The 14,075-nt window shown below is 43.6% G+C and overlaps 1 protein-coding gene across 1 annotated transcript; it reads right to left on the bottom strand.

Moving 5' to 3' along the window:
• Positions 1 to 419: 419 nt before the first annotated feature.
• Positions 420 to 13,825, bottom strand: LOC112843250 (proteasomal ubiquitin receptor ADRM1). The gene is made up of 10 exons (XM_025901499.1): positions 13,702 to 13,825; positions 11,530 to 11,787; positions 11,332 to 11,448; positions 10,338 to 10,461; positions 10,150 to 10,236; positions 9,956 to 10,052; positions 4,799 to 5,040; positions 3,403 to 3,560; positions 2,958 to 3,060; positions 420 to 761 (listed from the first exon to the last, which is right to left on the bottom strand). The coding sequence occupies exons 2-10, from the start codon at positions 11,737 to 11,739 to the stop codon at positions 658 to 660; spliced, it is 1,242 nt and encodes a 413-aa protein (XP_025757284.1). The 5' UTR covers positions 11,740 to 11,787; positions 13,702 to 13,825; the 3' UTR covers positions 420 to 657.
• Between the last annotated feature and the right edge of the window lie 250 nt (positions 13,826 to 14,075).

Raw genomic sequence — 14,075 nt, forward strand, 5'->3', positions numbered from 1 at the left:
TGTGACTCCATGAATAGGTGAACCGGACGGTAGAAACGCGTCAAATTTGGACAAGTACGGACAAAAAGTGCCTGAAATCACAGCAGCAGTGAAATTGATAATGATCGAAGTGACATTTCTTTGTCTTTCTGTGGTTGATCTTTAAATGTTGGTCTTGTCTGGGGAAGATAATCGATCTCCTTACTTGATGGTGATTCATTTTATTGTGTGTTTGCCTGATGTGATTAAATTTAAAAAAGTGTTCAAAATAACCGATGTGCACAAAACGTACGGTTGTTGTCGAATTGTTGGATGATCATTGTGTGTTTACACTGTTCTGTAAAATGAATGTTTTTAAAATATATTTTAAGACACTGAAAAATGAAGTCTGACTTTTGTCTTCTTGGCTACTAAAACAAAATCAGTCAGACACTAACAACAAGTGTTTCTATTATTTTTACTGTTCCCTCATGTTTGGACAGGATAGGCTAGTAGCTGACATGCAGGTGGAGTACATGTTCGCCCAGTTACATCAGTAGATATTAATTCAACACAGCACAATCAGCTGGGAGTCACACTTTCTACTACATCAACCACAATCTTTACCCTTGTGGTGTGGCAGGAATAAAACAGCAGCTAAATAAATACATTAAATAATAATATTTCTTAAAAGAGCGCTCAGTCCAGACTCATGTCTTCATCGTCGTCTTTCTTGTCTTTGGAGTCCCCGTCCTGATCAGACTTTGTCTCCGTCTCCATGGCTTTGGCAAAAGCCTCCACATCTGGAAAGAATAAAGTAGCAGAATTCAAAGCTGGAGCTTAAGTTGTCATGTAGTTAGCTGAGCAGGTTAACCTGGAAGCGATTTGTCATCCACAGTTTAAAGACATTTTCTCCTCTAAAGTTAAAACTTCCACATTTAAAATTTTACCTGGACAGAAAATCATTTCTGTTAAACTGCAGATTGTTTTTTAAAAAAAAAGAAAGCATTTAACATGTTTCGTTTCAAAGCTTCACACAGATGCAAACATAATTTTATTTGCTTACTACAAAATTTTAATCTGTTGCTGGTTCTTACTGCAACGTTAGTGTCGATGCATTTTAATATTGTGGCGTTAAGAAGGATTTTAAACAAGTACAGTGTTATTAAAACATAATTAAGCTGATTTTATTCAATCAAATATTTCAATGTAACAAATCACAACCTGCAGAGTCTGTCAACTAACATCAACCCAGGTGGAATATTGTTAAGCATATATAGAGTAGCATAATTTGCAAAAATTAAACTGTCAAAGTTTGGTCTAAACTTAAAACTAAACTTTTTATTAAAAATAAAATCACATGAAATTGATCTGAAATAAAGACGAAACCTACAGTGATTAATGGATATTGCTAATGTAACATTTGCCTTGGTGTACTAAGGCCCAGTTTCAGCTCCTTTGTGTTTCTTTGTTGATCAAAGGCTGATTGTTAAAGTTTTTCAAATTATCAATCACATTAGCACAGCTGCTGAACTGGTTAAAGCAGGATTAAATCAGACTAGTGATTTCGATGACAATCTTAAATAAAACAGAATTGAAGCATTCTTGTTCCAACAAATTGAGACTGTTCCATGTGGGGACTCGACACAAAGGAAACGTCAGATTTCATATGACACTGTGTACGAACAGAAGCCGAGGTACCCGTTGAGTACATGCTGCTCAACAGGCAGCTTCATTAAATCATACGCATGAGAGAGATTTTTTTTGGCACGCTCCTGCACAGAAAGGCTTTCATCTTTCATTCCAGTATTACAATTTAGGCCTTGCAGGAATGTGGCAGTTTCTATTGGGGCTGAGTGACGCACATTTCATCATCACAGGGCGAGCAGGAGGCCCCGCGCGGACGTCAGCATGCCCTCTGATTTGTTGCGACACCTAAATGGACCGACTATGCGTCTGCCATTCAGGCAGATTTAAAAAAAAAAAAAACTACTTCTGCATGTGTGCCCACCTGCATGGAAAAGGAAACTCAGCCTAAGAAGAATAAACTCTGAGAAAAAAAAAGAAGCTTTTAACGATATACTAAAACCCTTAAAGAAGACTTCTGGACTTCACTTTTGAAGCATAAGTGTTAGTATTCTGGCCACCCTTCACTCAACGTTGATTCCTCACAGCCAGAAGTGACCATATTTGGTAGAGAAGGTGGTTTGCTAAGCCTCAAGGCTGGTTTAAATTTTTATTACTTGTTTTAAGAGTCTCACTGGTTTGGCACCACCCTCCCGAACTGACCACTTACAGTGCTAAAATCCTTCCAGAGCCCTGACGCTACATTACAAACCTACTGCTCTTAGAAATTCACAGATCCAAGCTCCAAAGCGATCGATGCAACAGAACAACCTGCTCCGTCACTAATTCACTTTAAAACACGGTCTTCCTCCCACATAAGCTCCCCAGTACCCTTAATGTCAAGTTTGAACATCTCAGTACATCAACAAAACATGTAGATTTGCGTCCATTAGAATAGCTTCTGGCTTTTTTAACGTCTGTGTAGCACGTTGGTGAGCTGAGCTTGTTTTAAATGTGCTGTAGAAATAAACTTTGACCTGACTTGTAAATAAAAAAACTAAGCACAAGCTTATTGGATGAGCTCTGTCGCACAGCAGATAGATGACAGTATTTGTCAATGTGAAAACAATCGAGGCCACAAACAGCGGTGAGCATGCTTTTTATGCTGTAAAGTTTTAACATCTCAACATGCGAGTCTGTGTGGATTGAAACGGGTTCGGAGCGTGCCTCAAGAGTCCACTAGGACAGCTGCACGCCGTTCTTCAAACTTTTCAGTGTTAGTGCGCTTTAAAAATGTTCCCACCTGCTGCACATTATTAAATGTTTGTTACATTTCACGGCTGACAAAATGTAATGTTGCTGTTGACCTTTAAGTTTTGCACAGCTGAAACAATCAGCTACAGTGTCTCTGCGTGCAGTGAGCCAACACTGACCTCCTTTGTTAGCAGCGTCGACAGCCTCTGCAGGCAAGCCAAACTGGTTCATTAGAGGCCCCAGCTGCCCGGACGCCAGAGCACTGCTGAACATGCTCATAGCCTGCAGAGAGACCATAAATACCAACAATAAGGACAAATGCCACTACAAGATGCTAAATGCCAACAACCTGGATCCTCTTAAACACACCGTATCTCAGTTCAGATGAAATTCCTGGAATCAAGGATAATAAAATATTTAGGTTTAGTAAGAAAATTTGAGCATTTATCAGCCTGAAACTGCTACAGGTGCAACAAATGTGGATATAATATGACACAGCATAAACCAAACACTATAATAAAAGAAGAAGAAAGCTACAGCAGTTTTAAATGACAAATGAGGAAACTGTATCACTTTGAAGGAAACAGTCAGTTCCTCTCTGTTTAAACTATACAGGACGTCCACCTGCTGAAACTGAGGTGAGCTCAGCGTGTTTTGCAGCTCCTCTGAGCTCTGAGGCAGGGACTCTCCGGAGGGCAGATAGGGCATCAACCTCTGCTGAACCTCAGGATTGGCCAGGATGGGAGCCATGATCTCAGGCGTCAGGACGCTCGCGAGGTCCACTGCGGGCAACAAACACAACATATGAGACACAAAAATCACTTTTTTCAAGCACAATTAGATGCAAGTGAATCTGTAATCTGTAATTCTGAGATTATTGGTGCTTTAGATCATGAGGTTTCTGTCTGACTTAAGGGTGATAATTCAGTCATCTGTGCCATAGCGGCATAGAAAATCTTTATTAATGGAGCTTAAACGGTCCAACAGTGGTGCTCTCAAAGCGTTTTATGATCTCAGTCATTATTGTTAATTTAGTAAAATTATGATTGAAATTAAAGTTAAAAGGGAAGCTAAAGCAGGCTGTGCTTCAGGCCGTGACTACTTTTACTTCTTTGTGTTCCTCAGTTACAAAGTCAGATAAAATCTTCGTCTGAGATGTCTAGTGACTAGTGTCTAGTGGCTGTGAGATCACGTGTATGTCGAGTCAGGTTTTGACATTATGTCTGAGGGTGGATCTGACTGATCCCTAAAGTATATTCTGCTTTACTGTCCTTATGAAGTCCACAAGAATACAGGTTTAAGGCCTGGATGCTGATTGTTGCTGTTTTTCTGAGCTTTTTGTTGAAAACAAATATGAACCAATGTGCTGGGAGTGAATCAAACAGTAAGTTAGGAAGTCATCATCTGAGAGAACCTCTGTTGGTTCATTCACCAACTAATAACCATTTAACCCACACAGCCTATCTAAGCATTGCGCTGACCAGGACCACAGTGTACCCAGCTTCGAAAGGCCCAATAGGTGATGCTATCATGTCATTATGGACCAAACCTCTAAGGAATGTTTCCAGCACCAACCTGGGGCTAGCAATTTGTATCCAATAAAATGTCTAATGAGGGCATATTGTGCAGTTTTTCTTAACTCAATATCACACACTGTCTTTGTCCCTTTTCTTCCTGTGCCATCTTACTTTTTGTATATTAATCTGTCAGCACATCAGCAGGAAGCTGTGCCTAATGTAGCACAGCACAATGAAATTAAATCAAAACAGCGACAGCCTGCAGAATTTTCAGGGGATTCGTGCTCCTGCAGCAAACTGAATTTATTATGCAAAAATTACGCAGAATTAGCGACACTGTTGTGATCACAGTCTTAATTATTTGCCGCTTAATTAGTGAAGATTTCACTAATTAGGTCTAATTATTCATTTACTTTCAGAGTTGTTTTTTTTAAATAAATAACAACTCTCAGTTTTGAGGAGAACAAAGTTCAATTTGCCTGAAGCTTCCATCAAATCCTCACCTCCCTGGCTGCTGGCAGGTACGTTCATGGTGGCCAGGATGCTCTGCAGGTCTCTCAGCTGGATGGGCTGCGTGGGGTTGGCTGCTGCTGCCGCCACGGAGGACGCAGCAGGGGTGGAGGGGGTGGTGGCTGTTGGGGAGGCCGCTGAGGTGGCGGAGGGAGTGATGGGAGTGGTGGGAACCTGGGAGGAGCCGAGCCGACTGGCAGCAGAGGTAGAGGTTGGGGTGACGGCTGTGGACGGACTGTGGATGGAAATTTTCAGCAAAACATGTAAAATCACAATTTTTTGCTATTTTTGCACAACAGGAAAAGTACTTGTCATTTTTTGTTAGGCACATGATGAAAGACCACTCAGTTTGAACAGTTATCGGTGTTATACACCTTCTTGCCTGATAACATGCAGAATAATTCATTTAGTGTCAAAAATCACCTAATCTTACACATGTAAATCATGAATTATGAGTTTCATAAAGCATTTTTAGACATTTTTAAACTGTTCAGATGAACATTTTACAGGAACAACAGAGGAAGAGGAGTAAGGAGGTGTGGAAGTGTAGCTAAGCTTTTCCATCTATTCTCTTCTGCTCAGGACAGTTAGCTCCTCTGTGTTGTGCCATCCGCTTCGCCAGAGGTTGTTTGGTTTCCCTGATTTATAAATCATGGCAATCCTCCTGGCTCTTAACAGCGTACACTATATTACTCTGTTTGTGTCGGGGGACCTGATCCTTGGGGTGGACCAATTTTTGGTGCAGTGTGTTTTGGGGTTTGAAAGCCACAGAGATGCTGTGTTTAGAGAAAATGCGTCTCAACTGTTCCGATACTCCTGACACATATGGGATCACTAAGGGCTTTCGCTTCAGCAGCAGTGCTTCTTTCCTGGATCGCCTGGAGCTTTCTTTAGGCGCCTTCTCAGCTTTGACAAAAGTCCAGCTGGGATAATTACATGTACCCAGGGTCTTCTTCATGTGATGTTCTTCTGCCTCCCTGGCCACTGTGTCAGTGGGGATGGTGTTCGCTCTGTGTTGAAGCATCCTGATGACACCCAGTTTGTGCTCCAGTGGATGATGAGAGTCAAACCTTAAATACTGATCCGTCTGCGTTGGTTTATGGTACACATCAACTTTTAAATATCCCCCATTACTGATGGAAATCTCAGTATAAGAAGGCTAACCATTTTTTATATCCTCCCTGGTGAACTCGATGTGTTGGTCCACTGAGTTAATGTGATCTGTGAATTGTGGTACGTCCTTGGATTTGATTTTGATCAATGGTCTTTTATTGTAAAGCACTTTGTGATTTATATCTTTGAAAAGTGCTATATAAATAAATTTTACTTACTTTCTTTCTTACTTATCAGTGGTTGTTGATCAGTGGTCATGACAATTTGCATATTAATGATCAAGGAACTGACCTCACAGCTCGTTGTTCGCCAGTGGTGCTAGTTTCAGTCATTATGCAAAGGTACTGTTTTATAAGGCTGGGAAAACCTGCAGTCAGCAGAGACTGAAGAAGTCACTTGGATGAGTGATGAAACGTTTCTCCCACTGAAAAGGCTACGTCCAGATGAACAGAATCAACTTTTTGGGATTATGGAAATAATCATATCAGTTGGAGCTCAGAGCTTCTCTGGAAGTAAACTCACGACTCATGACAAACTGACTCAGTATTCTACTAAACTCAATTTAGCTTTCAGGTTGCAAGCAAAAGTTGCTGGGAAGGAGCGCCGTCGCCCGAGAAGGAGACGTTATCGACCATCTCTTCCTTCTGTAATTATTGGAAATGTACGATCTTTGCCCAATAAGATGGATGAGCTAACGTCGCTAACCTGGTCACAGAGGGAGTACCGGCAATGTAGCATCATGATGCTAACGGAGTCGTGGCTAACACCGCTAACTCCGGACACGAGCGTGACACTACCGGGATTCCAGATGCTGCGAGCGGACAGGACAAGAGAGAGCGGTAAGAGGAAAGGAGGGGGACTGGCAGTGTTTGTGAATGACAGATGGTGTAACCCTGGGCACATCACTGTAAAAGAACAACTCTGCAGCAGAGACATTGAGCTGTTAGCCGTTAGCATGCGTCCATACTACCTGCCCCGGGAATTCTCGCATGTTATCGCGATAACAGCGTATGTCCCCCCCCTCGGCCAACGCGGATGCAGCCTGTGACTCTCTCCACTCTGTGGTCAGCAGACTGCAAACACAATCTCCGAGAGCCCTTCTCATAATATCAGGGGACTTCAATCATGCCTCACTGGACTCCACACTGCCCACCTTCACCCAGTATGTGACCTGCCCAACCAGAGACAATAAAACACTGGACTTACTGTATGCCAATGCAGAAGAGGCATACAGTTCATCACCTCTCCCTCCCCTAGGCAGATCTGATCACAACCTGGTGCACCTTGTCCCTGTGTATGAGCCCTTAGTGCGCAGGGAGCCACCAGCCACCCGCACAGTGCAGAGATGGTCGGAGGAGAGCGAGGAGGCTCTTAAGGATTGTTTTGAGTCGACTGTGTGGGAGGTGATCTGTGACGACCACGGAGAGGACATCGACAGCCTTACTACATGCATTACTGACTATATTAATTTCTGTGTGGATAACACCGTACCTACCAGGACTGTACGGTGTTTCTCCAACAACAAACCCTGGATTACTTCAGAAATTAAAGCTGTCCTCAAGCAGAAGAGGAGGGCCTTCAAATCCAGAGACAAAGAGGAGTTGAAAAGGGTGCAGAGAGAGCTTAGGGGACTGATAAGGAATGAGAAGGACAGCTACAGGCAGAAGATGGAGAACCAGCTTCAGCAAAACAATGTTGGTGAAGTCTGGAGAGGCCTCAGAACCATCTCAGGCCACAAACATCAGAACTCTCTGCCTGGGAGGGATGTGAGGTGGGCAAATGAACTGAATCATTTCTTCAACAGATTTGATTCAGCCATGAGGCAGTCTCCAACATCGGCTGCAGACTCACCCACCCCCACTGCTGCTGTTCCACCTCTGACACCTCAGACACTTCACACCTCCTCTATTCACCCTGCTCACTCCTCCCCACCCCCAACAACAGCATCCAATACACACTCAACACAAGGCTCCAGCCTGTCTCTCTCAACCACCCAGGTTAGGAGGGAACTGAGGAGGATTAAAGCCAAGAAGGCAGCGGGTCCAGATGGCATCAGCTCGAGGGTCGTCAGGTCCTGCGCGGACCAACTGTGTGGTGTGATGGAGCACCTCTTCAACCTGAGCCTGAGGCTGGGAAGAGTCCCACAGCTCTGGAAAACCTCCTGTGTTGTTCCAGTGCCAAAGACTTCACGCCCCAAGGACCTCAACAGCTACAGGCCGGTGGCTCTGACATCCCACCTGATGAAGACCCTGGAGCGGCTGGTCCTGGCTCAGCTTCGGCGCCTTGTGAGCTCATCACTGGACCCACTTCAGTTTGCCTATCAGCCTGGCATTGGAGCGGATGATGCCATCATTCACCTCCTACATCGTTCCCTCGCTCACCTGGAGACCGCTGGGAGCACTGTGAGAATCATGTTCTTTGATTTCTCCAGTGCCTTCAACACCATTCTTCCCTCGGTTCTGAAGGACAAGCTGGAGAACTCTGGAGTGGACCATCACCTCACTACCTGGATTTTGGACTACCTCACCGACCGACCACAGTATGTGAGGACTCAGGGCTGTGTGTCGGACAGGGTCGTCTGCAGTACGGGGGCCCCACAGGGAACGGTTCTGGCTCCGTTCCTCTTCACCATCTACACTGCAGACTTCTCCCACAACTCCACCCAGTGCTTCCTGCAGAAGTTCTCTGATGACTCTGCAATAGTCGGCCTGATCACTGATGGGGACGACAAGGAGTACAGAGGACTGACTCAGGACTTTGTGGACTGGTGCCAGCTGAACTACCTCCAGATCAACGCCAGTAAAACCAAGGAGCTGGTGGTAGACTTCCGCAGGCACAAACATCCTCCACTGCAACCACTGAACATCCAAGGTATGGACATCGAGGCTGTGGACAGCTACAGGTACCTTGGTGTTCATCTGAACAACAAACTGGACTGGACTCATAACTCAGACGCCCTCTACAGGAAAGGGCAGAGCAGGCTGTACCTGCTTCGGAGACTCAGGTCGTTTGGAGTGGAGGGCCCACTCCTGAAGACCTTCTATGACTCTGTGGTGGCCTCAGCCATCTTTTATGGTGTGGTCTGCTGGGGGGGCAGCATCTCTGCTGGGGACAGGAAGAGACTGAACAGGCTGATCCGAAGGGCCAGCTCTGTTCTAGGATGCCCTCTGGACCCAGTGGAGGTGGTGAGTGACAGGAGAATGGTGGCTAAGCTGTCATCCCTGTTGGACAACATCTCCCACCCCATGCATGAGACTGTGAAGGCACTGAGCAGCTCCTTCAGTGGGAGACTGCGGCACCCACGGTGTGGGACGGAGAGATTTCGCAGGTCTTTCCTCCCCACTGCTGTCAGACTCTACAATAAAGACTTTTGCAGCTGATCAAACACACAAACCCACACATGTGCAATAAGACTGCTATACGTGCAATTCTTCTTCTGACGAAGTTGTGTTTTTGTATTTTCCTACTCAGTTGTATATAGTATTTGTATTTCTATTTTATTCTATTGTATATATTATTCTATTCTATTTTATTCTATTGTATATAGTATTTTATTTTATTTTATTGTATTTTATTGCATTCCAGTGTTTTCTAATTTCTGCTACATAACTTTGCACTTTTGCTGTAACAAAACAAATTTCCCACCTGTGGGACTAATAAAGGCCATCTTATCTTATCTTATCTTATAAACATGCATTCTTTTTCATGACCAGCAGGGGGCAACTTACAGTTGAAGTACCTTAGTGACTTTAATCTCAGTGTCAGAAAAGGCAAAAATGCTCACCTTAAGGATTCAAAAGGGGAACTTGCTAATCAGTGGGTGACATCTCCATATCTATGTCCATCTTTTATATACAGTTCATGGTTAAACTGTTATTTTTAAGGTTATAGTTAACATTTGAGCTCTGTTGTACTGATGCTAAAGCTTTCTCTTTCATAGCTTCCCTTTTATTGGAACTTCTCATTTTATCTTGTTTTCCACCTCAAAAATATTCTGGAATCCTTCAATATATTTAACAGAAATGTAAATAAGACACCTCGTGGAGGAGTTGCTGGCTGCAGGAACGCTGCTGCTGCTGCTGCTGCTTCCAAGAAGGTTGGCCAAGCCCGGACCAGCCAGCGTCCCGAGACCACCTGTCAATCACACAAACAGAGCTCAGCATCTCACCGATATTTTTAATGAGATGTTTTCACGTTTTTAGCTTGTGGACTCAGTCATGAAGGTACTCACCAATCCCTCCCAGTCCAGTTGGTCCAATAAGCTGCATCAGCTGGTTGTGGCTCATGTTACCCAGAAGGCTCTGCAGGCCACCCTCACCTTTACATGCAAGCAGAGAAGACAGGTGACACCCATGAAGGTGAGACAGTTCAGCTTCTTGCCCACGACAGGTTTAAACTACGACACAGCGAGTTTGTTACCTCCGAGAGCAGACAGATCGTGTCCTCCGCTGCCGCCGCTGCCGAGAGCACCGGGCATGGGCGGGTTGTTCAGATACTCGTTCACTTTGCGGCAGTACTCGTCATCCTTATCAGTCTTTGGCTCCTGAGATCAGAAAAACAAAATGCCGGGGTTACTGAACAATAAAATTTTGAAGTGTAAAGCAGAACAAACCTTATTAATGCAATACACAAAAACAAAAGATCATGAATGTTGTTTTCTTTTTGTTTTGTTTTTATCCTTTGTATCCTCTAATTTCCTCTAAACTTCTGTCAAAGGCATCCCGGTCTGTTTAAGCAGTTCCTAAATGCGGGCGCAAACCATGGGGAAAGATAAAAGAGCAAAAAAAAATGGAGTCAACAGAGTTGTGAAAGCTACCTGTCCTATGACTTCGGCTTGAATGGGAATATCGCTCACGCTGGAAACTGAAAATCCCTTCCGAGGGAAACTTGGCCAACTACCAAAGAGTGCTGGATCTGAACCAGAAGCAGGAAGATTTGTTATCGGCTTACGTGAAAGGAAGGTGACAGAAACGGGGTGGCTTCTTATGTGTAAAAATCAGTCAAATCTGATTTTCAAATCTTTCATTTTCACTCATCTATGCGTTTATACACCTCTCTGCATTTAATCGTTAGTTATCATTAATCTCTGCCTCTCTTCCACAGCCTGTCTCTGTCCTGCCTTCCTCCCCTCACCCTCAAATGGTCATGGCAGAAGTCTGACTGTTGGGGTTTTCTCTGTATTATTGTAGGATCTATACAATATAAAGGGTGTTGAGGCAACTGTTGTTGATTGTTGGTTGTTGTTGTGATTTGGCACTAAATAAATAAAACAGAATTTTAAAAATTGACAATTGAACTGATTTTCCATGTAATGACCCAGGGGCCAGTTATATGGACAGCACAACAGATGAACCTTAAAACATGCTGTGAAACAAAGGATTAGCAAACAGATGAGTCTGGAGCAGCTGCATACCTGCATCCAGAAGAAGAGTCTTTTGGAGCCAGCTTTAAATTTCAGCACATAGACTCGTCCGGTGGTGCACTGATTCACCCGTTTGAACTCGCAGTCATCAGGAAAGATGATCAGGTCCTAAATTGGGAAATGGAAATGATTGCTGTGATATTAAGAAATTCAAACACCAGTTAACCTCATCCGGATGGCGTTACCTACATCGTCCACGTTCCCGGTGGTCCGATCCTTCCAGCAGAAATGGATGAGGGAGTCGTCCGTCTGTTGGATGTAGACCTGACCTTTACGCTTGTCAGGCGTCACCGTGCTGCCCTTCATGGTCATCTTACCGGCACGAAACTCCACCAGGTACTTACTGGAGGAGCCACGGGATCCAGACACCATGCTGGGGAACAACGCTCCAGAGGCCATGATGATGACGATGATAAGCACTGACTGGTTTACAGCTGCTTTAGTGACCTAAATATTACAATAAAAGAACATATAATTATATCATGGTCCACAATCTTATTCTCTATGCTTATAATGAGTCAAATAATAATTTTCTCAGATTTTATGACTCTGTGATTCTTTCTTTGTAACATCTGTTTGTCTGCAGCAGATAATATGATCACAGCAGGGCAGATTACATAATATATTTGTTTTTTCTCATCTTTTTACATTTTATCCTTTTGATTAGCTATTTTGTGACTTTGCATTTAAACTAAACTCAACCTTCTCTGTTTATCACGAACATTGAGGCGATGCATCACGCTGCACAGCAACCCAGCGTCTCTGTATCGACGAGGTCTGGTCACCAACCATCTAACTCCATCTTCTTACCCAGGCTACAACAAGAAGTCTCTATAAACTTTGTTTGTACTTTAAGTGAAGCTTCACATTCAAGCGCAGCAGAAGGGAAAGCAGCTTCGCTCTCTGTTTTCTAGCATCACACTAAAAATATTAGTTCTAATCTGTCCATCATAAAATGAAAATGACACCAAACTTCAAACTCGTTCCTTTTGTGAGAGGCTTTTATATGCAAGTAGCAGCTCTATTTACTTTGAATCCTCTAAGCCCTCTTCTCCCTGTTCACAAATAACAGCACCTCAGAGGGGCTGTCTGCAGATTGTGATGTTTGCCGATGACACGATGGTCATGAGTCTGATGAGTCTGCATACAGATGTGAGTTTGAACATCTGGTTCTGTGGTGTGGTCAACACAACCAAGAGCTGAAATCACCTAAAAACTGTGGAGATGACAGTGGGGTTCAGGACTAACCCAGTCTGTTCTCTGCACTTCCATCACTGGAGGGTTTGTATCAGACACCCAACAGTACAAGAACAGACTACAACGGTCAGTCAGGTTTGTAGAAAAAAAAAGGTGCAGACTTGCCCTCCAGTAAGGATTTATACAAATCCAGATTCAGGAAATGGGAATGCAGCATCACCGCAGACCCATCATACCACTGCACATGACCTCTTCCAACCTCCCCACTCTGGTAGGTGCTACAGATCAGTCTACACCAAAGCAAGGTTTGGAGATAGTCCTACTTCTTCATTATTCCATCCACTTTGTGTGGCGAACTGACTGCAAAAAAGCTGCAGAGCACGATGCTACCACCACCATGCTTGACAGCTGATATAGTCTGAAAGTCTCACCTTTATTCCTACAAACACACCTCTCTCATTTTTTTGATTGGCAACCTTTTCAGTCAATTTTCTGTCCTTATTCTGATTTCCATCAGGCAGGATATTTTTTTTCTCCTTACTTAGAGTCTTTGAAATTATAAAATATTCTTGGCAATATATTATCAGCATAAATTCTCACATTTTAGAGCAGGTAAATGTTTGATAGTTCTGACTGAGACAATACCTGACAGCTAAATCAATTTGTGGGATTTGTTCTTAAGTATAATCATAGCAGCTTTATAACACACACCCTGCTCATGCACCGGATGAAACGCTGTGTAACCACGATGGAGACTAGTATTACCCAGCATTTACAATCATCGCAGACCTTCATTCTGGTCTGCATTTGAATTTTTGAAGCCTAACAGCCAATTTAATGTAAACTTGTCATTGTGTTAGAAACATTAAGGATTAACACAGCTCTGCTACATCATCGTGAGCACTGCAAATCTAACTAAGACTGTGGTTTAGATACATATTTGATAATGTAACTGGAGTTAAACCAGTGCTTCCATAATAATAACAGGGGCAGCCTCCAGCCCCTCACAGATGACTCTGCATCCTGCAGCCCGTCCTCAGCTGCGTGAGGTCGAGCCCGGGCTGTAGCTCTAAATTCACACACAGAGAAAATAAACCTGTTCCCGTAGTCCACGTTACTAAATTCAAACATTTACATGTAAAGAAATAAGATGTTTTTACTCACGCTTCTCTCTGAAATATCGTTCAGCCGCAGAAAGGTCGGGCTCGGCGTCGGCAACTGTGATTGGCTGAGCGGTGCCGGTGCTTCGCTGTGATTGGTCGAAGCATGTGTCAATAAGGTGGGCTTTAAATCCGCTGCGCATGTTCGGTAGAGATAACACGAGCCGCTCGTTTTACGCATCAAACCTGCAGGTTTGGAGATTTTCATACGTTTACTGAGCAAAAACATTTTCCAGTTACAGTCTGATGAATCGACAAAGATCTTGTGGAATAAACTCACTCTAAAAGCAGGAAAAAGGTGTTAAAGGAAAGTATTTTAGTCTGTGAGTGATTAGAGCTCCATGCTATAACTTCCACTTCTGCCTATAGTGAACCTAA

This window comes from Oreochromis niloticus, linkage group LG20 (assembly GCF_001858045.2).
Source record: "Oreochromis niloticus isolate F11D_XX linkage group LG20, O_niloticus_UMD_NMBU, whole genome shotgun sequence".
Classification (NCBI taxonomy): Eukaryota; Metazoa; Chordata; class Actinopteri; order Cichliformes; family Cichlidae; genus Oreochromis; species Oreochromis niloticus.

Coding starts and splice junctions, on each gene's coding strand:
- LOC112843250 (XM_025901499.1), bottom strand. CDS start 11,739: ATGGCCTCTGGAGCGTTGTTCCCCAGCATGGTGTCTGGATCCCGTGGC. Junction 11,449..11,529: donor CCACCGGGAACGTGGACGAT/GTAGGTAACGCC, acceptor TTCCCAATTTAG/GACCTGATCATCTTTCCTGA. Junction 5,041..9,955: donor GCCAGCAACTCCTCCACGAG/GTGTCTTATTTA, acceptor TTCCATCCACAG/TCCGTCCACAGCCGTCACCC.